This window comes from Girardinichthys multiradiatus, chromosome 20 (genome assembly GCF_021462225.1).
Source record: "Girardinichthys multiradiatus isolate DD_20200921_A chromosome 20, DD_fGirMul_XY1, whole genome shotgun sequence".
NCBI classification, from domain to species: domain Eukaryota; kingdom Metazoa; phylum Chordata; class Actinopteri; order Cyprinodontiformes; family Goodeidae; genus Girardinichthys; species Girardinichthys multiradiatus.
The window spans coordinates 25265865-25292022 of NC_061812.1; the positions used below are offsets into that span (position 1 = coordinate 25265865).

Genomic DNA, 26158 nt, shown 5'->3' on the forward strand with positions numbered 1-26158 from the left:
ACTTACATTTTTTGTGTTAGTAATAAGCAAACACAGTGATAAGAAGAGCTTTATGTTTATTAATCGTAACATTATCAAACCTTTATCCAAACACAATCCAACCGATTTAGATGTCTTTGACTTCATAACATCCTCTTTCCCATCTTCATTATTTTTGTTTTAGACGTAGTCATCATCGTCATCACAATCAAAATCACCTTCAACATCATTTTCTTTTTCTTCTTTTCCTCTAACAGTCAAATTTCATTTTAATTCCACTTACCCATTTTTTTTTTGTTTGTCAAAAAGTATTTTTTTTGTATGTTAAACAAATTGCAAGCTTGTTTTGTAATGTGACACTTTTTAAGCATTCCAAGCATGTTCTTTATTCTTCAATGGGTCGAAGAATGCAATGGAGAATGCAACAAAGATGGCAAACAAGCATGTAACCAAACAACATTTGTCTCTAGATGTTTGTATGTTCAACTGTATGTTATAGTCATTCTATGTCAGTGTCAATTCTTTCCATTTGTGTGCATATAACACTGAAGGGGAAACTCAACTCAGATTATTACAATTAAATTAATATGGTCCTAATTTTTTAGATTGTGAAAGTTCCTCCTATGTAGTTAATTTGATATTTTTTGCAGATGTTATTTTTTTATTATTAAAATTCTTTCACAATATAAATGCAACACAAAGTAAATATTTGGGTTGATTTTATCCTAAAGTTTTAAAATATCTTATCAGTTATTTCAAATGTAATTATTCTCTAATATCTTACATTAGAGACTATTTCATCTGTACCAATTGTAAAAAATGTTACCTGCAATCACCTGAAAATGCGCATAAAAATGTCAGTGCTGCTGAACTGGATGAAATAGTAAAACATGATATGTGCAGTGTTGCTTGTGATGTACCTTGGATGAGTTAATTATGGAGATCCTTTTTTAGTTGCTAATATCCTCCATTTTCTCTATTTTTTTTAGGACTCCAATAAATCAAGTACACAGAGCTTAAGTGACACTGGATACTCTTCAGATGGGATCTCCAGCTACCAAGGGGAGATTATAGGTCAGATCCGGGAAGAGAAAATCAAGCTTAATGAAAGAGGTGCTTCCATCCCTTCAGACATCAACAAATTAGAGAGCTCTATGAAACCTCTGCTCGAATCAAAGACTGCCTCAGACTCAAAACATAGACCGCATTCACTTTCTGTGGGGCAAGAGCGAGACTACAGTCCTGATGAAGAAACAGCAAGGGACGAGTCAGAGGATGACCTCAGTTGTAAACTTCGCCATGATTATGTGGAAGACAGCAGTGAAAGTGGTCTGTCACCATTGCCAATACGACAAAAGAAGTCCCACAAAGATTTAACAGATGAAGAATACATGAGGAGGCAGATTATGGAGATGAGTGCTGATGAAGAAGAATTAGAAGAATATGGAAACCAGAAAACCAAAAAGACGCATAAAACCAGTGGAGATTCAGGCAAAGAGAGAAAGCGACTCTCTCATCAGTCAAATAGTTTTGAAGAAGACAAAAAAGCATCTGAGGGTGCTTATAAGGCAAATGAAGAGGAAGATGTTGTTATGGCTGGAGGCCTTCGGCGTTTTAAGACTATTGAGCTGAATAACACAAACAGCTACAACCGGGACATTGAGCTCAGTAATGAGCATGACCTACGAGAACCGGAGCTCGAAATGGAGAGTCTGACTGGCTCACCAGAGGAGAGATCCAAGGGCGATTATTCATCCACTCTACCTGCCACAACTCCTAGCTACACTTCTGGAACATCACCCACCTCTGTGTCATCTATGGAGGATGACAGTGACAGCAGTCCTAGTAGAAGAGCACGACTTGAAGAGGCTAAGCAGCAAAGGAAAGCTCGACATCGGTCCCATGGGCCTCTGCTCCCCACAATTGAAGACTCCTCTGAGGAGGATGAGCTCAGAGAGGAAGAAGAATTGCTAAGAGAACAGGAGCAAATGAGAGATCTGGAGCAACAGAGAATTCGAAGTACTGCTCGGAAAACAAAAAGAGATAAAGAAGAGCTGCGGGCACAGAGGCGCAGAGAAAGGTCTAAAACTCCCCCCAGTAACCTTTCCCCTATTGAGGATGCATCACCAACAGAGGAGTTGAGACAAGCTGCAGAGATGGAAGAGCTTCATAGATCATCTTGCTCTGAATACTCACCTTCTATGGACTCAGAAGCAGAAGGTTTTGAGATGATTGGTGGAAAGCTTTACAAATCAGGAAATGAATTTAACCTTCCAACCTTCACGTCACTCTATTCACCAACAGAGAAGGCATCAACAATGTCACCATCTGATAAAACCTTAAAAAGTGCAGAAGAGGTATATGAAGAGATGATGAGGAAAGCACAACTCATGCAGAAGCAGGGACAAAAATGTGCCTCTCAGCCAGAAACTGGCCATCATCTTGATGCTGGAACCTCCCTAACCCCTGGCTCCAGCCCGACACAAGTTACTGCACCAATGACCTTCTCCCCATCAGGCAGTGATTCAAGAATGGCAGGCATGCATGGTGCACAGCATCTATCAAAAGAAACACAAAACAGAATGATGACACAGAGTGCCAAAATTGAAGGCGTTGTTGGCGTTGCCACTACCAAAGCTCAAATTACTCAGGCAGTTTCAGCTCGGCAGGCGGGAAACGCAATGCCTGTTGGGAACAGAGCAGGCCCCCAGAGGCCAACACAAGCAACACCTGACCCTGGATCATCCTCTTTGACATCCAAAGTCTTTTCACTTTTTAAAGGACCCAGCCCCCCAGTCTCCCCCTCTACTTCTCCAACACAAAGTCCAACACATGCAGCATCTGTTCGACCCACAAGCGGTAGCGGTAGACAGCTACCATCATTGCCTTCTGGTGCCACAACAGCTCCAGCATCCCATGGTGCACAGCCACCTCAAAGGACAATGTCACCTCGTCTTGTACGACAGCAGTCATCACAAGATTCGCCTGTGATGGTTATAACACTAGGCTCTGAAAAGTCCAGCCCTGCCAAGCCAATTACTGTAAACTCATCCACTTCCCCCTTATCATCACCGACACAGGCCAGTTGTAAGACCCTGTATAGCTCACAGCCTCCTTCAGCAACTTCCCCAACATCACCTCAAATGCATTCATCTCAACAGCTACAACATTCTTCACAAATCAGGCAGAATATTGAAAAAGTCAATGTTGGTGTCAGTGCTGGGACCACAAGTGCGCAAAGTCATGATTCAAAGGTCATGGGCCAAAGTCAAACACAGCAAGACACAAATGTTGTAGATCTGAGAGCTCCTATGAGACCAGCTCCAATTATTATGACAGATCAAGGAATGGATCTAACATCCCTTGCTTCTGACACTAGAAGATACTCTTTAGGAGCAGAGCAGTCATCGAGTAGACACACAGCAGTGCAGCCTCTTATTATGAACCTAAACGCACAAGAGCAACCGCATGTTTCTGTATCAACCCCAACAACAGTAAGTGTCACTGTTGCAGGGTCAATGTTTATGTCTCAACCCAAACAACCTGTTGTATATGGAGACCCATTACAGAATCGTGTGGATCTGGGTCAGGGCGTTGGATCAGCTGTTTGTTTAACCCAAAGTAAAGCACAAATTACTGATCCATCCATACCCAAAATTGATGCCTGTCTGGAAAATCTTGGCATACAGCAGCAGCAACTGCAGCTACAGCAGCAGAAGCTCCTGCAGCAGCAGCAACTTCTTGAACAACAGCTCCAGCAGCACCAACAGCAGTCCTCTTTTGCTCGTTACAATTTAGCCAATCAAGTACAGCCACTGCTGATGAAAAAAGATATTGTAGTGACCCAGACAGGCATTGGCCAACCTGTGGTGACTGCTAGTGCCATACCTAGAGTGTCTCCTCTCGCTCCACCATCAGCATCTGGGGCTCTTACTTCCAATGTACCACTTGAAATGTATGGTGGAGTTGCCTTAGAGTTAAAAAATAAGCCGACTGTTATGAACCTTTCAACAGGGAAACCCCATGTTATGATGGTACATATTGATGAGAGTAACACATCAAGAAGTGGCGCACTGACTCAGTTGGTCAAGCGAGAGGAGCAGCCCCCTGCACCACCACCCCCCCCTCCTCCTCAGGTTTTGGATCTAACTGGACAGCTTAAACAAGAAAACCAAGTGGCTTGTTGTGATGTTGTTTACAAACTGCCCTTTGCTGGTACCTGTTCAGGGACATTCTCTCAAAAGCCAACTACAGTGTCCTCAGATAAAAATACCACCACCGAAACTTCTCAAGCAACACACCCTCCTCAACCCCCGCACTACATTGTTAGCCAGCAGCAACAAACACAACACCAGCCTCAAGTTACGCAAGGACTACATGAAGAACACAAACTATATCCACCAGCTATGGCCTCTCCAGGGAGATTACAACCCTCTATGTCTGATACTAATCTCCCTTCGATGACTGATGCTGGTCCCTATCAGAATAATCTTCAAGGGGGTCTGGCTGTAGATCTAAGCAGTATGAATCAAGGTTATGATGGTGGATATCTTGGCTTGGGGGCACAATATGGATCTTACACAGACTTGCGTCACCAGGGGGATTTTGCAGGGCCTTCATTACCCCTTCGTCGATATGGCTCCATGTCAAATATAAACTCTGATTATGCCAGTGGTTCACGTGATCTGACAGGATCACAGGACTCCAATTTGGCTCAGTACAGTGCCACTACTGCTAGGGAGATCAGTCGTATGTGTGCAGCCCTTAACACTGTCGACCAGTTTGGAAGCCGTTTTGGAAATAACCCTGAACTGGCAGCATATGGGGCTGGAAGAGGAGGACCTTTAGCCAGGTTAAATCTCCAGCAAAGTTTGGCATCAATAAGGGCAAATTTGCTTTATGGGCCAGATAATAGACAAGCTGTGAATGGCCAAGCCCTGACAAATCTAATCAATGCGAGACAAGCAAGTATACGCGCCTTGTACCCTACTGCTATGAGAGGTGGTGATGGCATGATATATTCCACCATAAACACTCCCATAGCTTCAACCTTGCCAATTACTACACAGCCTGCCCCAGTCATCCGTCCCATGCCTAGAGGAATTTACAGACCCTATCCTACAGGTGTAACTGCTGTACCTTTGGCTAGTCTCACCAGATTGCCTCCAGTGACTCCCAGAATGCCTCTGTCCACACAAGGACCATATTCCTATCCCCCTCCAAGCCAGTATCTTTCATCTGTCACACCAACAGGAAGTGTTGCAGATATAAGCACCTCCCACCAGGAAATGCCAGTGTACCTTGGGAAGCCTTTAACAACAATATCTGGTCCAACAGCTGCCACCGTTCCCCCAACACCACCAGCAGCACACTCAGGAGTACAAAGTGTACCTGCACCTGGTATACAAACTACAACAGAACAGCAAATAGACCGATCTCAGTTTACTTCACAAAGTATTGCATCTATCTCTCAAGTTCAAGGCCAACCTTCACCTGCCCAACAAGTGCAGGCTCAAATACAGACTCAGCAATTACCTACCCAGACGGAACCTTTATCTTTGACTCAAACCCAACTTCAAACACAACCCGTCTGTCAGCTTCAGTCAGTAGTTATCTCTCAAGGCCAGACACAAGCTGAAACTACCCAATCACCAAGTTCCAAACTATCCCCTCCCACTGATGCACAAAAAAACAAGGAAGAAGAGAAACTCAATCAGCAACAAGAACAACTGTTGCAGCTAGAGAGAGAACGGGTTGAATTAGAAAAACTAAGGCAGTTGCGCCTTCAAGAGGAGCTAGAAAGAGATCGTATGGAGCTCCAGCGTCACAGAGAAAAAGAGCAATTGCTTGTTCAACGTGAGATCCAAGAACTGCATACAATCAAACACCACGTCCTACAACAACAACAAGCTGAGAGGGAGACACAGCTTATAATGCAAAGAGAACAGTTGGCTCAGCAAAGAATGCAGCTTGAACAAATTCAGACTCTGCAGCAGCAGCTTCAGCAGCAACTGGAGGAGCAGAAAAGGCAAAAGACAGCAGCAGTTGAAGCAGCAGCATCAGCTGCAGCCGTGGCTGCAGCAACATCAACCCAGAGTGGTATCCAAGGCGTAGTTGTTGGAGCAGGGGCCCCTCAAGGGTTTATAATCTGTGATCAGACTGGTAGAGTCCTTCAGCAAGATGGGCAGAGTGTGCAGTTTTGGCAGGATGGACAAGTTGTCCAAGCAGTGGTGGCTGCTCGACCCATACATAGCTCTACCTCTGAAATGTCTTTGAGAAGCAGTGACAAACAGGGTGATTCTAAGATTATGAAAAAGCAGAATTCCATGCCTCGGTTGAGGGATGGTTCAGAGGAGGACTCTGTCAAAAGAATTATAGACAGCTGTGTGCAAACAGATGATGAGGATGGTGAAGAAAGGTACATGAATAGACGTAGGAGAACGAGGCGTATTGCAGACTGCAGTGTACAGACTGATGAGGAAGACCAGGGAGAATGGGACCAACAGCCGGTAAGACGCAGACGGTCTCGTGTGTCCAAGCATTCTGAATCTAGTGGGGAGGCCAAATCTGATGGCACTTCCAAAGTGGTTTCTACAAGTATAGCTATTCAGACCACTAATGACTCGTCATGTCAAACAGAGTCAGACCTTCTTGGCAGAGTTTCACCTGCAATCCACATTACTATGGCAGAGACCTCAAAAGTTGACCTGTTGCATTATATAGCAGCTCCGGAAAGAACTCACAAAGGAGAAAGTCTAGCCTGCCAGACAGAACCAGAGTCACATTCTCAGGGAGTAGTCGCCCCTCAGCTGAGTGTCCCTACAACTATTAGCCCATACTCAACAAGTCTCCATATAGTAGGTGGAAATGCACCTGACACAACCTCTGCCAGACTCCAAGGAGTTGCTAAGTTTGAGAGGAGGAAACCAGATCCTCTGGAAATAGGCTATCATCAGCAACAAAATGAGTCTTCATCTCGCCATCCCCCCAAATCTCCCCAAGTACTGTACTCCCCGGTTTCTCCATTGTCTCCTCACCGAATGTTGGAGACAACTTTCGCCTCCCAGGAAAAGCTTAACAAGGCCCACGTTACACCCCAGCAGAAGGCCTTCACTGCTGAATCTCCACAACGCCATCAGACACTTCCACGGCCCATAAAAAGTGTGCAGCGCTCTATGTCAGATCCTAAACCTCTTAGCCCAACATCAGAAGATCCTGCCAAGAACCGGTTCTCCCCGTATCATCAAGTGCTGTCCAACAGTCAGGTACGGCATAACCATTTTTTGTTTGAAAATAATTTGCTAAGCATATATTCTAAAATATTTTTTGTTGACTTATATTAGCTTTTATTTTCAGATTTAGAGGAGTAAAAGAAAGAAATTGAGGTTCCAATGCATAAATTGCTGTAGGTTTACATCAGAAACTTCTGTAAATGTAAATGAAGATGGGGTATAATTACCTTTGCAAGGTACTGTAAAGACACATTTACTAACATACAGTTTAATAAACCCATTACTTAATATTGATGTAGATATATAAGCACACTACAGGGGTTGGACAATGAAACTGAAACACCTGTCATTTTAGTGTGGGAGGTTTCATGGCTAAATTGGACCAGCCTGGTAGCCAGTCTTCATTGATTGCACATTGCACCAGTAAGAGCAGAGTGTGAAGGTTCAATTAGCAGGGTAAGAGCACAGTTTTGCTCAAAATATTGAAATGCACACAACAATATGGGTGACATACCAGAGTTAAAAAAAGGACAAATTGTTGGTGCACATCTTGCTTGCGCATCTGTGACCAAGACAGCAAGTATTTGTGATGTATCAAGAGCCACAGTATCCAGGGTAATGTCAGCATACCACCAAGAAGGACGAACCACATCCAACAGGATTAACTGTGGACGCAAGAGGAAGCTGTCTGAAAGGGATGTTCGGGTGCTAACCCGGATTGTATCCAAAAAACATAAAACCACGCCTGTCCAAATCACGGCAGAATTAAAGGTGCACCTCAACTCTCCTGTTTCCACCAGAACTGTCTCTCTGGAGCTCCACAGGGGCAATATACACGGCCCGGCTGCTATAGCCAAAACTTTGGTCACTCATGCCAATGCCAAACGTCGGTTTCAATGGTGCAAGGAGCGCAAATCTTGGGCTGTGGACAATGTGAAACATGTATTGTTATCTGATGAGTCCACCTTTACTGTTTTCCCCACATCCGGGAGAGTTACGGTGTGGAGAAACCCCAAAGAAGCGTACCACCCAGACAGTTGCATGCCCAGAGTGAAGCATGGGGGTGGATCAGTGATGGTTTGGGGTGCCATATCATGGCATTCCCTTGGCCCAATACTTGTGCTAGATGGGCACTGCCAAGGACTACCGAACCATTCTTGAGGACCATGTGCATCCAATGGTTCAAACATTGTATCCTGAAGGCGGTGCCGTGTATCAGGATGACAATGCACCAATACACACAGCAAGACTGGTGAAAGATTGGTTTGATGAACATGAAAGTGAAGTTGAACATCTCCCATGGCCTGCACAGTCACCAGATCTAAATATTATTGAGCCACTTTGGGGTGTTTTGGAGGAGCGAGTCAGGAAACGTTTTCCTCCACCAGTATCATGTAGTGACCTGGCCACTATCCTGCAAGAAGAATGGCTTAAAATCCCTCTGACCACTGTGCAGGACTTGTATATGTCATTTCCAAGACAAATTTACGCTGTATTGGCCGCAAAAGGAGGCCCTACACCATACTAATAAATTATTGTGGTCTAAGACCAGGTGTTTCAGTTTCATTGTCCAACCCCTGTATATCTGGCCCAGAAGAGGAGGTAACAGAATGTTCTCATACAAGCATCTGGCCATGCCATTAAAGCCCCTCTGCTGGATCTCCTCCTTCATCTTCCCCCTATACTTTCTCAGTGTGTTTCTCTCTCACACACTGGGTTTGTGCAATGCCTTCTATATATGGAAAACCCCTAAAGTGCAGCTAGCAGGACACACAATGTGAAGAAATCCTGGTTCTGCTTTGCTCTCTGTGTGATTGTTAGCAGCTGGGCAAAGTAAATTAACACCGCTTTGCACTTAGACCTAAATTAGTCTTCAGATTTTTATTTACCATCTGGAGTGTTAGTCTTTAATACAACGCTCTTTTGGAGAATGCTTGACAAAATCACCATGGATATACCTAACATATATATTTTGTAAGTAATATTATAGCATACATGTCTTTTGGATTAATGTACTTTTATGTTTGATTAATCTTGCCTGCATGCAGTTTGCAAATATTTATGAAAAAGACTGTGGATATTTCATTAGAAGACTGGAGTATGGAGAAAATTAGTTGATGGAATAAAATCTTAGGATTAATGCTTTGTCTTGCTGTCATATTCTTGATAATATGCCAGTTCTTTAAGCTTTAAACTACTCAGATGTAAATAAATAAAAATCTTTTGTTTTATTAAAAAGGTCTAATTTTCAGAGGATAATTAGCTCATAGAATAATGCTTTATTGTCATTATCAAGGCACATTTTATTATTTGAACCCTTGTCTATGAAAAGGTGCAATACTGAAAAAAAGACATAAAACAAAAAATCCAACAAACAACATATGTGCAACAAAAGATAAAAAAAAAAAACTATGAGTTACGACTGATATAGAGGACATCTTCACAGACAATTCATTTGGTTTATATAGTTATATAATATTTAATTAATTGTACATGGTTTATGCATAACAGTTGTAGAGGCATCTGCTGTTGTGGAGAATGCACACTACTGTATCAGAATATGACTTTTACTTTAAAACGATGAGCTTAACTGGTTCACATTTAACATAAAGCTAAAATGTATCTGGTATAAATGCAAAGCATTACAGAGTAGTTTCATCTTCTTTTCAGCTAATCTATCTATGCAATTTAATAATAAGCAGGACTTTTGACAACACTGTAGAATATATTTTATTTTGTTTTTGATATTAATCTGCAAATATTGTTAAACAGTAAAAGTTTAATTTATATAAATGCATTTTATTTGTCCCTGAGTGTTTGCTGTTGTGTGTCTGACTCTCATGACAGATGGCCTCCCTGCAGCAGCAGCAGAACTCTCTGATGAGGAAAGTAAAGAGGACTCTCCCCAGCCCCCCTCCAGAGGAAGCTCCGCTTCCCATTGTCACTCCAGCACAAATGTACAGCTCCCCTGGCATTCCTCAGAGGGTACTTTCAAGACCACCCCAAGGAGTCACCAAGGCTGGCCTGTTGAGCGAATTAAAAGCGGTGGAGCAAGAGTCATCAAAGCTCCGCAAGCAACAAGCTGAACTGGAGGAAGAAGAAAAAGAGATTGATGCCAAGCTGCGCTATTTGGAGCTAGGCATCACTCAACGTAAGGAGACCATGGTGAAGGAGAGGGAGAGAAGAGAGTTGGCCTACATGCGATGTATGGGGGATGCTCGAGACTACATGTCAGACAGTGAACTCAATAACCTCAGGATGGCTGCTGCAACAGGAACCTATGATGCCAATGGTTTACTGACAAGACCTAGTACTGCACCACTGAGTCAGTTTAGTAATGACCTCAATGCAACATCTCAGTATCCCTCAACCTCGTCTTATATGCCATATCCATACCCTCAAAGTCAACAATCAACACAGCAGCCTGTTTCTGTTTACCAGCCAATAGGTTTCCAAACTCCTCAATACCCGTCATCCTCTGCGCCGCAGCCTGGAACATTCCAGCCCCATCCTCCGACAGTCCCTGGGTACCAGAACCAGGGAACCTATTCCTCCCGCTTGTATGGCCAGTCCTCCTATCAAACGGACTTCACCATGCAGCAACATGGTCACCAGGGCTTCCATTCACCTGGTCAGCCTATGCCAGGACAGAGCCTTCCTTATCCTAGCCACAGTTCCTACCAGCCTGCCCTCACCTACCAACCGCAGGCAGAGATCCTTACAGTCCATCAAAGACCGAGGCAAACGTCTTTGGCTGACCTTGAACAAAAACTCCCCACCAATTATGAAATCATTGGTAACCCAGTAGTCTCAGTGGCCACATCTGCTCCAGACACCAACTTTGGACCAGCTTACAGCAACGCATATGGACAATATCGCCCCCCTGAGCCTGGCCTTACTCACTCTGTGGACAGTCCCACCTCTGCTTACACTTCAGATGGTCTTTACACGTCCAACCTGGAGCAGAATATTCCAAGGAATTATGTGATGATTGATGACATAAGTGAGTTGACAAAAGAAAATGCTGGTCAGCCAACTGATGCTCTTGGTCATCCTGTAGCAGGGCGGTATCGCAGTGAGAATGGCTCTGCACGAGGAACTGGCTATGAGGAGCCTGTTGATGCTTATGGAAGACCTACAGGATCAGCTGGTTACCAAAGCCAAGTGGACAGTCGCACAAGCACCACAGCGAGTGGAGGCTCATCTTATTACTATGATGATTATAAACATTCCTCTCGTTCTGGTGGCCACAAAATCTCCTCCAAAAGTCTTGCTCCTGCTGTAGTCTCCTCTAAACGTAGTAAGCACAGGAAACAGGGAATGGAGCAAAAGATTTCCAAATTTTCACCTATTGAGGAAGCTCGGGATGTGGAGTCAGATCTTGCTTCTTACACAATGACAACATCAACTGCAGGCACTTGCCCAGCTGGGTCAAGATCTAAGAAGCTTCAAGATGATGTTACCTATGGAATGAAGAAAAATGCATATGATCAACCAAAATATTATGGTACTAGCCATGAGGGTCTTGAAGAGGATGACCACATGTACAACTCTGGAAGGTCCAGATCTACTGGATACGGTATGGACAAGATTTCCTCCAGAGGCACTACAGGCCACCGCAGCAAATCCTACGAAAGAGATGCTATGGAGCGATCTCATAGAAGCAGCCGTAGTGGACGTCCTCCAATGCGAACTCAGAATTCAGAAGAGGAGAGTCCACTTAGTCCTGTTGGGAAGCCTGTAGGTATAGGAAGAAGCTCTGCCATGTCGGAGGCCCACGATGTAAGAAACCAGTACGGTTCCAGCCATTCGTTGCCAGATGTGCAAGACCACCACAAGAAAGAACTCCCCAGAAGTCACGTCTATAAACCAGATGATCCTTATCTCGTAGATGACATGCATTGTGCTGTTTCTGATAGTGAAGGTAACTGGTGCTGAATTAATTCTTCTGTGATTTTTTTCCACCCTTCAGATGTGCTGAAAAGACTGCATGTGAACACTGAAGGAGAACTCCCTTATTTTTGTTTTCTTGTCTATTTCTTGTCTAATTCATATACAAAGCCAAAATATTTTATACCTATGTTTTGCGTGCATGGCTTTTACATTTTAGGTTAGTTGTGTTCTTTGCTTTTTTTTATTCATTTAAATTTTTTGTTGGAATCTGCATGGCTCTGGACTGTGGAGCATATTTTCTCAGTTCCACATCAATCTGCATGCCTCTTCACACCCCACATTAAAGCAGTTGATTGATAATATGTGTATTGCTTTTCAAAAAGCCTATCATTTGGGCCAAGAGGAGACTGATTGGTTTGAGAAACCACGTGAGGCCCGTTCTGATCGCTCAAGACATCATGGGAGTGGAGGTCACTCCTCCACAGGGAGACGTAGTAAACACACGTACCATGACTATGATGAGCCTCCAGAGGAATACTGTCAACAGGATGAGTACAACCAGTGCCACCCTTCCTCTTCATCACGGGACCACCGCCACCACGCCAGCAACTCCGGTAGACATAGTTCCTCTCGTCACTCCTCGGAGGACCCTAAGTCTTCACGGTCTTCCAGGACGCAACCTAAAGACCAATCTGGTCGCACTGATGGCAGGATTTCCTCATCTACACAGAGACGGAGCGGTACAGACTCTCGCTCTACACATGGAAGCCCACGCAACTCAGGAGACTTCTCTCGTGAGTCGGTCTCCACTCATCACCACGGCACTGGGGGACGGAACCAGAGATCTCAAGGTGATCGCACAACTGGTAGGAGACAAGATCCTTCTAAGCCACAGAACCAGCAGCCACCTCAGGGACACGGTGGGCAGCAGCGATTAGATGGTCAGCGGCAGACTGGAAGACATTCAGGTTCTGAACAACTTGATGGTAGCCAGCAGGTGCAGCAGCATCAACAGAGTGTACAACAACAGCAGCAGCCGCCGCCACAGCACAATCAGACCCCGCAGAGTAGCCAGCAAGCTACAAATGCTGCATCTGGACCACCACAGCAGCAGCAGCAACAGCAACAGCAGCAGCAGCAGCAACAGCAGCAGCAGCAGCAGCAGCAGCAGCAGCAGCAGCAGCAGCAGCAGCAGCAAGCCAAACTTGGACAAGCTCCATCACAGCAACGCCAACCAGGAGTCGGGTCTGCAGCAGGGCAGCCGGTAAGTGTATCTGTTTAACTGCAATAATAAATATACATATATTTTTGAGAATTAAATGACATTTTTATTTTATTCTATAACCTAATGACATTTCTTCCAAATTCCAAATAAAAATCTTGTCTTTATAACCCTACATGCAAACCTGCATAAGGAGGAAAATGCACAAAAAAATCAGTTCTTGGGACAAAAAGGTCCAAATGTGATTACTTACTTTAAACACTGTTGCATTTTCTCACACTGTTGTAGCACTTGTACAAAATGTATTTTGTTACATTTAATTTGGACGGGTATGTTCTGCTGTAACACTTGTTTCCCTTTTGTGTTATCAAATGCTATTATGACATGGCATGTTTATGTTATTATACCCCCATTCAAGATTTTCAAAACAAACAAAAAAGTAAATTTTTTTGGTCTATTTAACATTGTGCAGGGGAAAATGGATGCCACGCCTGCTGCTGTTGGCCCAGGAATGACACCTGCAACAGGAATCGCAGCAGCCCCTCAGCCTTCCAAAATAGCCACACCACCTCTAACTGGCATTGGTAGGATTAAGTTTTGCTTTTATTCTGGGCTTAACAAGTAAAAGACACAACAAGTAAAAAACATTTTACTTGTTGTGTGTGCTTTTTCACAAAATTATTTAGTTACTCTGGACCCCTTTATAAAATACCATTGAAATTTGATTGATGAAATAATAACTTTGATTTAGATTTATTCAATGTAATAAAATGAGCCAAACAGGTGTGATGGAGAGATTCTATCACCTTTCATTTCATTTTAAAGATCAGCATTTTTAGTTCTGACACAGCAATTTGCTGAAGTTGAAAAAATTAAGTTTGAATTTCTCAGTAATCTCATTGATGCTGCTGTGAAAAAGATTGATCATCTTCAAAGCAGTGACACATTGACTCCTAATTATAGCTTTGAACACTTCACCAATGCTCACCATTATTCCCGTTAGGTTTCCTTTAATATGTCAATAAATGAGCATAACTTAAAAAAAACAAAACACTGTGTTATTGTAATGTGTTTTTTTGCTTTATTTGCAGGCACCAAGGCGGCTCCCATTGGAATTGGTAGCAAGCCTGTAGGAATAGGAAGTGCTGCAGCAGGTCAGGCACCAGGTCCTGAAGGCGAAAACGTTCTAACCAAAATCCTGCAGGGAGGGGCAGCAGAGCAGGCAGGAAAACTGGGAGATGGTATGAATACTTCTTTTAACTTTTGTTTTAGAACCAGTCTTTTAGTATTATTTTAAAAACACAGCTTTTCTTATACTTTGGTTATATTTACACAAAACTCTTCTGTCCATCTGGCAGCTTTGTCTGGCTTGGGGAAAAAGTTCACCTCATTCTGGTGAACTAATAGATGGTGAGTAAGTACAGTTCAATTTTTTGTTGTCACACACATCCATCATAATTTACACCTTAAATTGCTTTAGTGCCTTGGAAAAGTATTTATACCTCATGAGCTTTTTCACATTTTGTCATGTTACAACTTCAAACTTTTAAGTATTTTATCTAGATTTTATGTGATAGACCAACACAAAATAAGGCATAATTGTGAAGTGGAAAGAATATTATAGTTTTCCAATTTTTTTATAGATGAATATCTATATAATAAAACCAGTTCCACCAATTACCTTCAGAATTCACCTATTTATGAAACTTAGTCCACTTGTGTGTAATTTCATCTCATTATAAATCCATCTGTTCTGTGAAGGCCTCACAGGTTTGTTAAAAAAACAGCAAGTTTTAGTTATAAAACAACATTTCAGGCTTTGACCATCTCACCACCCTATTTCCATATGAACAAGGAAAAAGTGTGGCACCACTCTAGACCTACTAAGAAGTGACTGTCCACCTAAACTCACAGGCTGGGCAAGGAGAGCATTGTTAAGGGAAGTCAAGAGGCCAATGGTTACTCTAGAGGAGGTCCACCGCTCATATTAGACAATGCGTGGACCAGAAAACAATTAGCCATTCACTCCACAAATCTGTACTTTATGAAGGAGTGGCAAGAAGAAAGCCACTGTTGAAAGAAGCAATAGGAAGTCCTGTTTGCACTTTGCCAGAAACAATGTAGGGGACACAGACTTTCATTTACAATCATGAGCTACTTACTATATGTTGCTCCATCACATAAAGTCCTAATAAAATACAGTGATGTATTTGATTTTAATGTGACTAAATGTGCAAGTCACTGGAAAAAGAAGTTGTGTGAAGTTGTGTGGCAGAAACTGGGTATGATACAGTTTAATGGAAAATTAGGATGCATTTTTTTATTGCTTGACTGTGCTTTTTCTTTCAGGGAATGCAGAAATGACATAAGACTGACTGGTTGCTTTGTACTGGAAAACCTATGAAACCACCTTACATATATTTTACATCCAAAAACAAAGAAGAAAACAAAGAATGATCCTGAATGCATCAGTGAGTATACAGATGTTTTTTTAATTCTTTTTTTGTCACTTGCACCATTAAGCAGGTGAAAACATGCTAATCCAGAAATTGTTTTTGTTTAATGTTAAAAAATTTTAAATGTTAAAACTTTTATGATATTTCTATTAGTTAAGATTAAGCTGGTTAATCTGGTTCACCAAGACTGAAAAAAAAAGTGTCATATTAGGATTAATAGCTTAACATACAATCAGATGTGTATTTACACAGCTTAGCATAGTTGATGTTTGCATAATGAGAAGACTCAAGTGAAGTGATGACTCATTAAATGCTGTTACTCTCTGCACCTTTCCCTTACTCCAAATTACCGAACAGACCTGGAATCAAAGGATGCCTTGTCAGCACTGAATTCCCCAGACACTGGCTCACGATTGAAGTGAATTAAATATGGGGGATCGCGTTGTCAGCAGGCTGTTACAAGACATGAGAGGAGGACTGAAGAGGCCTGAAAGTAAGTGGAGGCTTTGAAAGAACTGTGGTCCCAGACTGACGATCTTGTAGATGTCTGGGACCTCATTAGAACAATGGTAGGTTGCTAAAAGATATCTGCAGATGTTTCTGAGTGTGCATGGAGACATTTCTGGATACCTCAATGCAGATTTACTTTGCTTTTTGGTTTCTTTGTGGATTTTAGAGTTATGTTAAGTAAGATAAACAAAGTCACACTCTGCTTGGAACTTGGGTTGCAGAGGTGAAAGGCCAATGCCTGAAAAGTGTGAGTCAGCGGAGTCTGACTCTGCACATCTGCAATAATCTGAACCAAGCAAAGCATGCTGAAATCAGCCTCAGAAAGCTAAATGCATCTTGGCTTTAATGTCAACACACACGAAGGCATGCAGGAACAATCCGGAGCACGCAAGGCTTCTTAGTATCATGACACACGGTACGCAGCATTTATTTCATGGTAGATTGAGCATATTCTGCTTGGCTGAGCAGAGCTGCAGAAGTGCAGATAAAGCAGATTTTAATTTCCTATATTTAGCTTTTGCCAAAACACATCCTGTGACATTTATACATGAAGCTGAGGCTCAGTAAGTTGATTATATTTTATTGGTCTCTTGTTTTGCAGATTAAGATTGAAACCAGTTATCATAGTTTATACCAGCATGATATTTTATGAAGAACAATTTTTGAATCGTGGTGAAGGCTTTTCCCAGGCCTAAAACAGAGGTCATTGTCAATGTTTTGCTGCAGGTCTAAAAGGTTCCCCAAGCAGACCTGTGCAAGTGTTCATTAGCCGAGGTTTTTGGCAAGACTTTTATCTGTGTTTTATTAATTTCAGTGACTGCTGTCATAAGAACTTTGTGCTTTGGGCTTTTATAGGTGCTGGAGCACTAGATATACATTTACCCCGGAATAAATTAAATAACAACAGATTGGTAACTTTATGGCGTTTCTTGTATGTTGCTTAACTAAACAGCTGCATATGAAGTTTTTTTGTCACTAATGTTTTGTTTAATTACAATAATATTCATAACTTTTAAAGATTTCCACATTTGGTCACATTACAACTACAAACTGCATTTTACTGGGATTTTATGTAATAGACTAATACAAAGTATATAATTGTGGAATGTAAGAAAAAGGATACATTGATTTCTAAGTAAAAAACCCTGAAAATGGTGCATCTGTTCAGCCCATCTCTGGCCTCACTGCCCCTTCTTAATAAAACATCCCACAAGATGATGCTGCCACCACCATGTTGTACTGATATACTCAGATTAATGTGTTGTGTTAGTTTTCCATCACACATAGCATGAAATAGAACAATAATTTTCTGTCATTTTTATAAACATTTTAGCAGCAGTCAGCAGTGCCTTCAAGATCAGAACACAACACTATGGCTTTAATAAGATATTATTCAAATTTAAATATCATAAAATGAATCCACCCTTCATCCTGACTGAAAAGAAACCAGATTATTTTTTTAAATGTTGAAACAATTTTTCTGAAAGTTTTTTTTTTTTTTTTTACTTTGGCCCTCAATAAGCAAATTTATGCACTGCACCAGAATTAGCTACAGGCTTATATGAATGTTTTTTTTCATTTGATAAAGCTGATTCCTTTATTGAATTGTGCATGAACTATTAGTAATTCAGTAGCTCATTGGATGAAGATGCGATTCACTGCCAAAAAATCATTTGGAAATTATTTTTAATCAAATTATGCTTAGTTTAATTTATCAATTTGTACCACATTGCAGTATAAAGAAGCAGTAGTTTGTGTTTCTTCTGTGTTAGCAGTTTATTTATTACAACCAGCATTCAAATCCTAATTGTTTTTACTTATGTATTTATTTCCAGGTCAGTAATGAGGAAGTGGTGAAGTGGAGGGAGAAAGCAACGCTGCTTTCTTTGATCATGCAGAGGAATGCTCCTGCATGGACTGCATGGAGAAAAGGCAGTACAATCTTCACTAACAGAGGATGGGGGTTTATTGGACAACTTGTCCATGCGTGTCGCCTCTTGCAAAAGATGCCTCACAGCGCCCTCTGCAGAGATTTCATTGCAACACCACTTGCCCCTGAGAAATTCAGGTTGTAATGGGATTCTTGATTCTACACTGATGCTTTGGGAGCATTCTCAAAAAAAAAAAAAAAAGATTGAATTGCATAGGATTTCCTTGTCTCAAAGAAACCACTCTTACCCCACGATGACAACACGTACTTGGAACCGACGGAGCTTTTAACGACAACAACAAAGCAACTTGGAGATTCTATCAAAATCCTTGAAATGCTTCTCCACAGTACATTCCAGTATAAGGAGCTTGACCAGTTCTCTGAATGTGTTTTTAATTTCTTGTCTCTTCGTTATGGTGTCTACAGAATGCATTGTGTAAATGTGGACATGAGAATGCACGCACAAATGGAAAAAAAAAGAAAAAAAAAATCTGAAAAAATAAGCCCATATCAGTCCTTTTTTCACCACTTATATAAGATGCCGCTACTCGTTAGGTGTTGTTTTTTTAAAGGAAGGGACTTACTACCAGCGTGCCCAAACGTGTGAGATTCACGCAGATGAGAGGACCAAATGAAAGAGTGGCCACGGCTCTTTATCAGCCATCACCAAGCCATCATTACAGACATCCTTTTTTATTGATTTGTCTCATCTTTTGTTTATTTTTTTATTTTGTTTTCTTGTTCTTTTGCCTGATGATGAATGGAAGAGCCTTATTCAATTATGTTTTTACTTGTATACCTCATGTTTTAAGATGTCCACATCATTATGAATTTCTTTTTACACTGTATACTATTGTATGTACATAAAACAAATCAGAGATCTATGATGTAAATTTGTCATTTGTGTATTTAATGAGTCACTCTCCAGTGAATTTCTTTTTTTCTTTTTTTTTTTTTTTGCTGTGTTATTTTTTTTTTGTAAAACTTTATATTTTCACTTTGTATTTGTTTGAATCTGTTATCGCATCAAATAATTTGCTTCTTGGTTTTTAAAAGCAATAGCATGCAGCAAATGGTATATAGCACAAGAGTAAAAATGTGTTTTGTTTTGTTTTTCAATTACTGATAGGGGGTATCAAACAAAAAGGAGTAAGATCTGTCAGACGGTTTACAGCCACAACACCATGCATGACAATGTTCAGATAAGAGCATGCAGACAGACGGACACACTATATATTTATCTGTTACAAGCTCATACATGCGTTGCACACTTTGCAATCCCAGTTTCACTTCAGAGCCAAGGCTAATTGAGTTTTCACCAACTAGACTTGTTAACCTCCTGCTGATTAATGAGGTTACCAGTTCGCTAACAAGCTGGGCCCACTGCCTGCTTTTCTGCACGACACACACAGAACAACACAGATACAGGAGAGGATGAAAAAGCAATTATCAAAGTCAAACGTTCTATGCAATGAGTCATTTTGAATCGTGGAAGTGATTCACTCTAAAGCAGTTTATTACCATCGCTGTATTCACAACAAAACATTAGAATCATGAACAGAAAATAGGTTAAAAAAGAAAAAAAACAAGAACTGAAAATGTTTTTACCTGGAATCTTGTCTGTATGAATTTGAATACTGAGTATTGATCTAGACTTGTGTTTATTTTCGTGGCATGTTCTTAACCCTCTCACTTTCACCACACCGTGGGGAAGGGCGGGAACTCGTTGCCAAAGGGTAAACTTGCGTAGATTGTCGGTTTTATGAATGTCCACCATCGTGTTGCTTTTGAAGCATGGGGTTTTGCTTGGCTTCATCTGGCTGTTGTTTTTTTTAATTTGTTTTTGGTTGTTTTGTAATCCCTCATTCAGTCGTCGTGCATTTTGGCTGACCTGTTTGGCTTGCAGTGACTGTCTGTGCTGCTATAAACCTGTAATGCAGATGGTCGGGCACTTCCCATCAATTCGTGTCAGTGTACATATTGAGTGTCAATATAACCTGTGGGGTGAATGGAATGCTTATATTGGATATACTTCACTGTTGACTCAACCCACACAGAAGCCAAGCCATTTGAAAGGTGCATGATTAGATTCTTCTTGATCGTCGTGGAAAAAATTATAAAAGAAAGATAAGTCAGGCATGATTTTAAGAAGGTTTGCCTCACTAACCTTGGCTTTAAGCAGCCAATGATGGGACTATCAGTGAGTTAAAATGTTCAGCCAGTCATTCAGAAATCAGGGCATGTCATTTGGAAACCACAAGCCTGACTGGTGGCGCTCGCTGCTCAGCAGAGCGCAGAAACAGGTTGCGTAACGGCGCCTCTCTCAAGATGTGCGGCAGAACAAAGCAGAGGTGCATTGTGGTCGATAAGAGATGAAAACAGCCTTCAGTGCAGCCACACGAATGAGAAGAGGGGCAGACAGACACATTCTCACATTCCTTACTGTAAATACAACCTCATTCCTCTGTACAGCTTTTCAGTTTGGAGTACGGCTGCCGTGCATCCCCATGCCGTATTTGCTGCCAACTTTTGTGTATAAAAATATTTATTATGACCACAATGATGATGATGATGATAATAATGATGACACTAATAATGATGGTTATTATTATTATTGCATAAGCCTAGTGTAAGTGGCTGACTTGTAATGACTCTTTACAACAGTGGAACTAAACTCTTGTACATATCCACCCATCCAGTGTGTGTAGAGTTTCTCTACAAATTGTACTGAGAAAATCTGCAGCAGGAAACCTTTGTCTGGCAAACAGAAGGTTATCAGTTTTGATGGATGTGATATGCGAGGTGAGACGAGGGGAAAAAAGAAACTACAAATCTGGAAAATGTCATTCACTGTTGTCAGCGCAATGGGCAAAATGTCAGTCGTGTATCCATTGTGAAACCCTTGTGTTCTATTCAGTGTATTCCTGTGAAAAGAGTACATTTTGGTGCATCATGTCAAGTAATGTGAAAATATTGACCCTGCAATTTCCAAAAGGAGAATCGAATAAAAAGAAAAAAGTTTATTGTGACTACGGTGTGCGGACTCTGTGTGAAGGTGTGTGTGTGTGTGTGTGTGTGTTTTGCACTTGGTTGTAGCAAGGTAAGTTTCGTACTAGACTTAGAACTGATGTAGAAGAGAGATCAAAAATAAGACTTCGACAGCTATGAGACTGTTCAGATAAGAGCGGGCTTTGCGTGCAGAGGTGGTGATGATTTATCCCAGTGTAGGTGGTAAAAAGAGAGAGCGAGAAGTGTGAAGAGCAGTTTTTGGCAATGTGCTAGGAGAGATGGAGGTGTAAGGATGAGTCTGTTCAAGAAACAGAAATCAAATTCTTCCGTCTGTTCTTCGTGCATTTGTAAATGTGAAATACTGGAGATGCATATTCTTACTATAATGTTTCAGTTGTGCAAACATATAACTACAGTGTGGAAAAGTATACCTCTGTGAAGTTGTTCACATTTTGTAACATTGCGACTGCAAACTTTAATGCATTTTATTTGGATTTTATATAATAGACCAACACAAAGCAGTGGATAGTTATGAAATGAAAGGTGGGCTTATAGTCTTTGATTCTTGATAGAAATCTATGATAAAAATGTAAAAACAACTAAAACTAGTGCTTTTAGAAGTCAACTAATTAGTAAATTTAATCTCCATTTATATATCTAGGACACTCATTCACTCATTCAGATTTTAAATCCCTTTTAAAGAGGGTCCTGGCCACGACAGAAGCACATTATTAGAGATCATTTTAAACATTACTGCATACACTAAAAGTAAACACAAGTTTTAAAAAGTATCTAAAACAAGAAGTCCATAAAAGTGTTCAGAGAGAGCAGTTCCTGGACAAATTTTGCAACCAATTCCAGGAGGATGAAGCTGCAAATACAGACCCTTGGGACCATGAGAAAGCAGACAGACAATCTGTGAGTGAAGAATGTAACATCCCACAGTCCTTTTGTAGATATAGTTTAGAAGGTGATAAATGTCCAGCAATTGCTTTATAAATCCTAGATAAGTAGAGCACACCTATGTCCATTATTAGTCTGGAGGGGTTGCAAAGATCTACAGCTTAGGTGCGAGAATATCATTACAGAACAACTATTAGTCATGCCCGCCACAAATCTGGCGCTAATGAAAGAGCATCAAGAAGAACGCTATTGTTGAAAGACAGCCATTACCAGTCCTGTTGGCAGTTTACACAAGCCATGTATGGGACACTGCAAATGTGGAGGAAGGTGCTTTGGTCAGATGAGACCAAAACTGAACTTTTTGGTCCACAATAAAGTCATATTTGTGGATAAAAATTAACATTGCACATCATCATGCTGTGGGAATGCCTTTTATCAGGAGGTACAGGGAAGCTGGACAGAGTTGATGGGAAGATGAAATGAGTCAAACAGTGGCTGAAATGTTTAAACAAAACCTGTTGGGAGCTGCAATGGCTTGAGAATTGGATGTAGGTTCACCTTCCAGCAGGACAATAACACTAAACAAGAAGTGAAACCTACAATGTAATGGTTTAGGTCAAAGCATATTCATGTGTTAGAATGGCTCAATGTGCAAAACTGAGATGGGAATGTCAGGCACACAAAGCATCTCACAAATCCTGCATTCATATAGGTAAGCCAGTTTGCTGTGGTACCAAAAGTATTGCGAGATGTTTAAACTGCTGGACTTAAAAGCACAGCGCTGGAACATGTAGTGTGGATGTACAGCAGGTAAGGAACAACAAACACTGAACATAACTGAAAGTTAACCTGATATATTCCCCTATTATGTATAAAGTGTACTGAATAGTAGATTATTTGATTGAATTTTATGTTGGCAGAAAAACTAGTGTGAAGTTCATCATCCCAAAGAACTGACAAATATTTTAAAGTCAACGTACAAAGACAGATGGAGTTGTTTAGATATATTAACACATTATTGCCAGGATCATTTTTATTGATATCAAATTATAATGCCTAGGACTGAAAAATGAATATGCACTGTACAAATTTCAAACACGCCTCTAGGATGACAATGAGAAGCTCAGACACTACGAATCCTATAGCAAAAGATGATTGTGCAAGACGAATTTAAGCTGCTTCCATCCTGACGCAGATATCTACTGCCAAGATATAGGACTAATATATTTAAAATACATTTATTCCTACAGTGAATAGATTTTTAAAATAGTATAGTGTGATTTTGGTGCACGTTCTTTTGTTACATTCTGTCTTTGTGTTTTAATACTGGCTGTGCAATCAGTTGCCGCTAAGCAATAATAAAGATTCCTGAACTTGATTCCATAAGGCAGTGACTCAGGGAGCTGAATACAAATGCATGCCACACTTTTCAGATTTCTCTTTGTAAAAATTTGAAAAACATGATTTGCTTTACTTCCACTTCACAATAATACATTGCTTTGTGTTGGTCTGTAAGTTTGTGTTTGACAAACTGTGACAAAATGTTAAACAGTTCAGGGGATATGAATACTTTTACAAGGCACTGCATACTTTAAAAACTGCAACAATATTTACTGCAAAGCGCAGTAAATCTAAAGCACACTGTGTAGTGAGTTCTGATTGTCATCCTAGAGGCATGTTTGAAATTTGCACAGTGCATATTCATTTTTCAGTCCCACTCATTATGATTTGATAAAAATAAAAATGATCCTGGCAATAATTTGTTAATATGTCTTAACAACTCCTGTCTTTGTGCATTGTCTTTAAAATATTTGTCAGTTTGGGATGAACTTCACGCTAGGTTTTTTGCCTACATAAAATTCAATCAAATAATCTACCATTCAGTACACTTTATATATAATAGGGGAATATATCAGGTTCACTTTGCAATACTTTAGGTACCCCAGCAAACTGGCTTACCTATATAAAGGCGAGATGCTTTGTGTGCCTGACATTCCCATCCGCAGAACAAGACTGCCCTCCACTGGACTGGAACATAAAGTCCAAAAATAACATGCCTGGTTTAAATATAGGAAGGAAGGATGGATGGATGGATGGATGGATGGATGGATAGATAGATAGATAGATAGATAGATAGATAGATAGATAGATAGATAGATAGATAGATAGATAGATAGATAGATAGATAGATAGATAGATAGATAGATAGATAGATAGATAGATAGATAGATAGATAGATAGATAGATAGATAGATAGATAGATAGATAGATAGATAGATAGATAGATAGATAGATAGATAGATAGATAGATAGATAGATAGATAGATAGATAGATAGATAGATAGATAGATAGATAGATAGATAGATAGATAGATAGATAGATAGATAGATAGATAGATAGATAGATAGATAGATAGATAGATAGATAGATAGATAGATAGATAGATAGATAGATAGATAGATAGATAGATAGATGATACAGCTGAGTGCTTGGGGATGAATTACAATAAGAACCGAGAGGACTAAACAGAACCACAACCTAAATCCTGAAACACCCCTCACTGTTCTGCTGATTTTCTCCAAAGTTCAACATATGATAGATCTGTGAAAGTTATATGTGACATGATAATGACCCTTTAATAAGTTGAAAAGGCAGGATTAATTCAAAACAGTTATTGACGATGAAGCCACAAAACTACATAGTAGACTTTTATCTTCAACTATTTTTATAGAAGGGAATAACTGAGCTGTTTTAGATTATTTAAAGTAAGATGATAAAATAACTACAAATGTTAAATACTGTCTAAATGTGTCACAAACGGATATGACTAATAAAGAGCCTCATGAAGAAATGACTGTCAAATCTTTCTCTGATCAATGCTTTATTGCACAGTGTAGTAGCTCACTCTGCAGCTATAATGTCCAACATTTTCTTCTCTTCGAGTGAGGCATTTTAAACACGATCATCGTGTCATATCTGCTTGGGTTTTTGTTATATTAACTGGTCTAGTCCTTTGTTTTCTGTCTCCCTGCACCCCAAGCCCACACCTGTTCTGTTTTCCCCTGATTGTGTTGTCACGTTTGTCATTGGTTCTCCCTGCTTGTTCAGTTTCTGTATTTAAGCCCATTTGTTTCCTTTGTTCCCCGCTGGTTCCTTATGTTATGTGTATGTGCAATCTCATGTGCTGGCTACCCTGTCTCTGCCCTGCCATGGATAATAAAGACTCATCTTACCTGAAAACCTTGAGCTTCAGGAGTTCTTCCCTGCATTTTGGTCCATCAAAAACCCACTTTATGACACATCCTTAAACAAAGAATTTATATCCTTGCACAAACAATAACAGTCAGGGCACAGTTTAAGGATAAATAACTTACAGCCAGATCAGAATCATAAATCAAATCTCTATCTCTTACTGTCCATCTGCCCATCCCTGTGAGAAGTTTACATATACCTTTCATTAGCATGAACTTCATGTAAATTTGGTCTTTTAAGGATTAGGACAGGGTTTTGGAAAGGTCATTCCAGAATTGTCATGTTAGCCTGGTTTATCCATTCTAAAAACAGTTTTGATGTATGTTTCTGATAATTTTTCTATTGGAGTAAATTATGAAGCGAGAGGTTATTTCTTAGTTGGCACCCACTCTGTGCATGGTGACGTTAATCTGGCTTCCCTGTGGACAATGACACTGGTCTACCAGCATCTCCCATTTATGACAAGTCTTGACCCTTGGTAGTTCCTGTATGGTTCCTGAACATTCTAATCAATGTCCTTTAATCTGAGGGTAACAGTTTGGGTCAGACAAAGGACTTATTAAAGCTGGTTTTAGTGTGGAAGAAGCAGGGTAACAACAGGTTTCTGTAACTTCTTTCCAAATCCCTAAACTGAAGTTTGAAAAATGATAAACTATGCATTGAAGTCAGCACACTGACAGGAACCATGCAGGACCAATAAATTCAAACAGGACTCACCTACTCTGATGATAAGAGTGGTCAAATATGCAGCTGCAACTATCCTGCCATAGT

General features: G+C 40.6%; 1 protein-coding gene across 1 annotated transcript in view; it reads left to right on the plus strand.

Moving 5' to 3' along the window:
- bsnb (bassoon (presynaptic cytomatrix protein) b) overlaps positions 1-21251 on the plus strand; it is a 79961-nt gene extending 58710 nt beyond the window's left edge. The window contains exons 4-12 of the mRNA XM_047347686.1: positions 969-7244; positions 10059-12135; positions 12488-13368; positions 13799-13910; positions 14418-14567; positions 14685-14736; positions 15676-15797; positions 16140-16351; positions 18128-21251. Coding sequence (XP_047203642.1) covers positions 969-7244; positions 10059-12135; positions 12488-13368; positions 13799-13910; positions 14418-14567; positions 14685-14725 — 9537 coding nt within the window. The 3' untranslated portion in view covers positions 14726-14736; positions 15676-15797; positions 16140-16351; positions 18128-21251. The remainder of the gene's footprint in view (positions 1-968; positions 7245-10058; positions 12136-12487; positions 13369-13798; positions 13911-14417; positions 14568-14684; positions 14737-15675; positions 15798-16139; positions 16352-18127) is intronic.
- The last annotated feature ends 4907 nt before the right edge of the window (positions 21252-26158 follow it).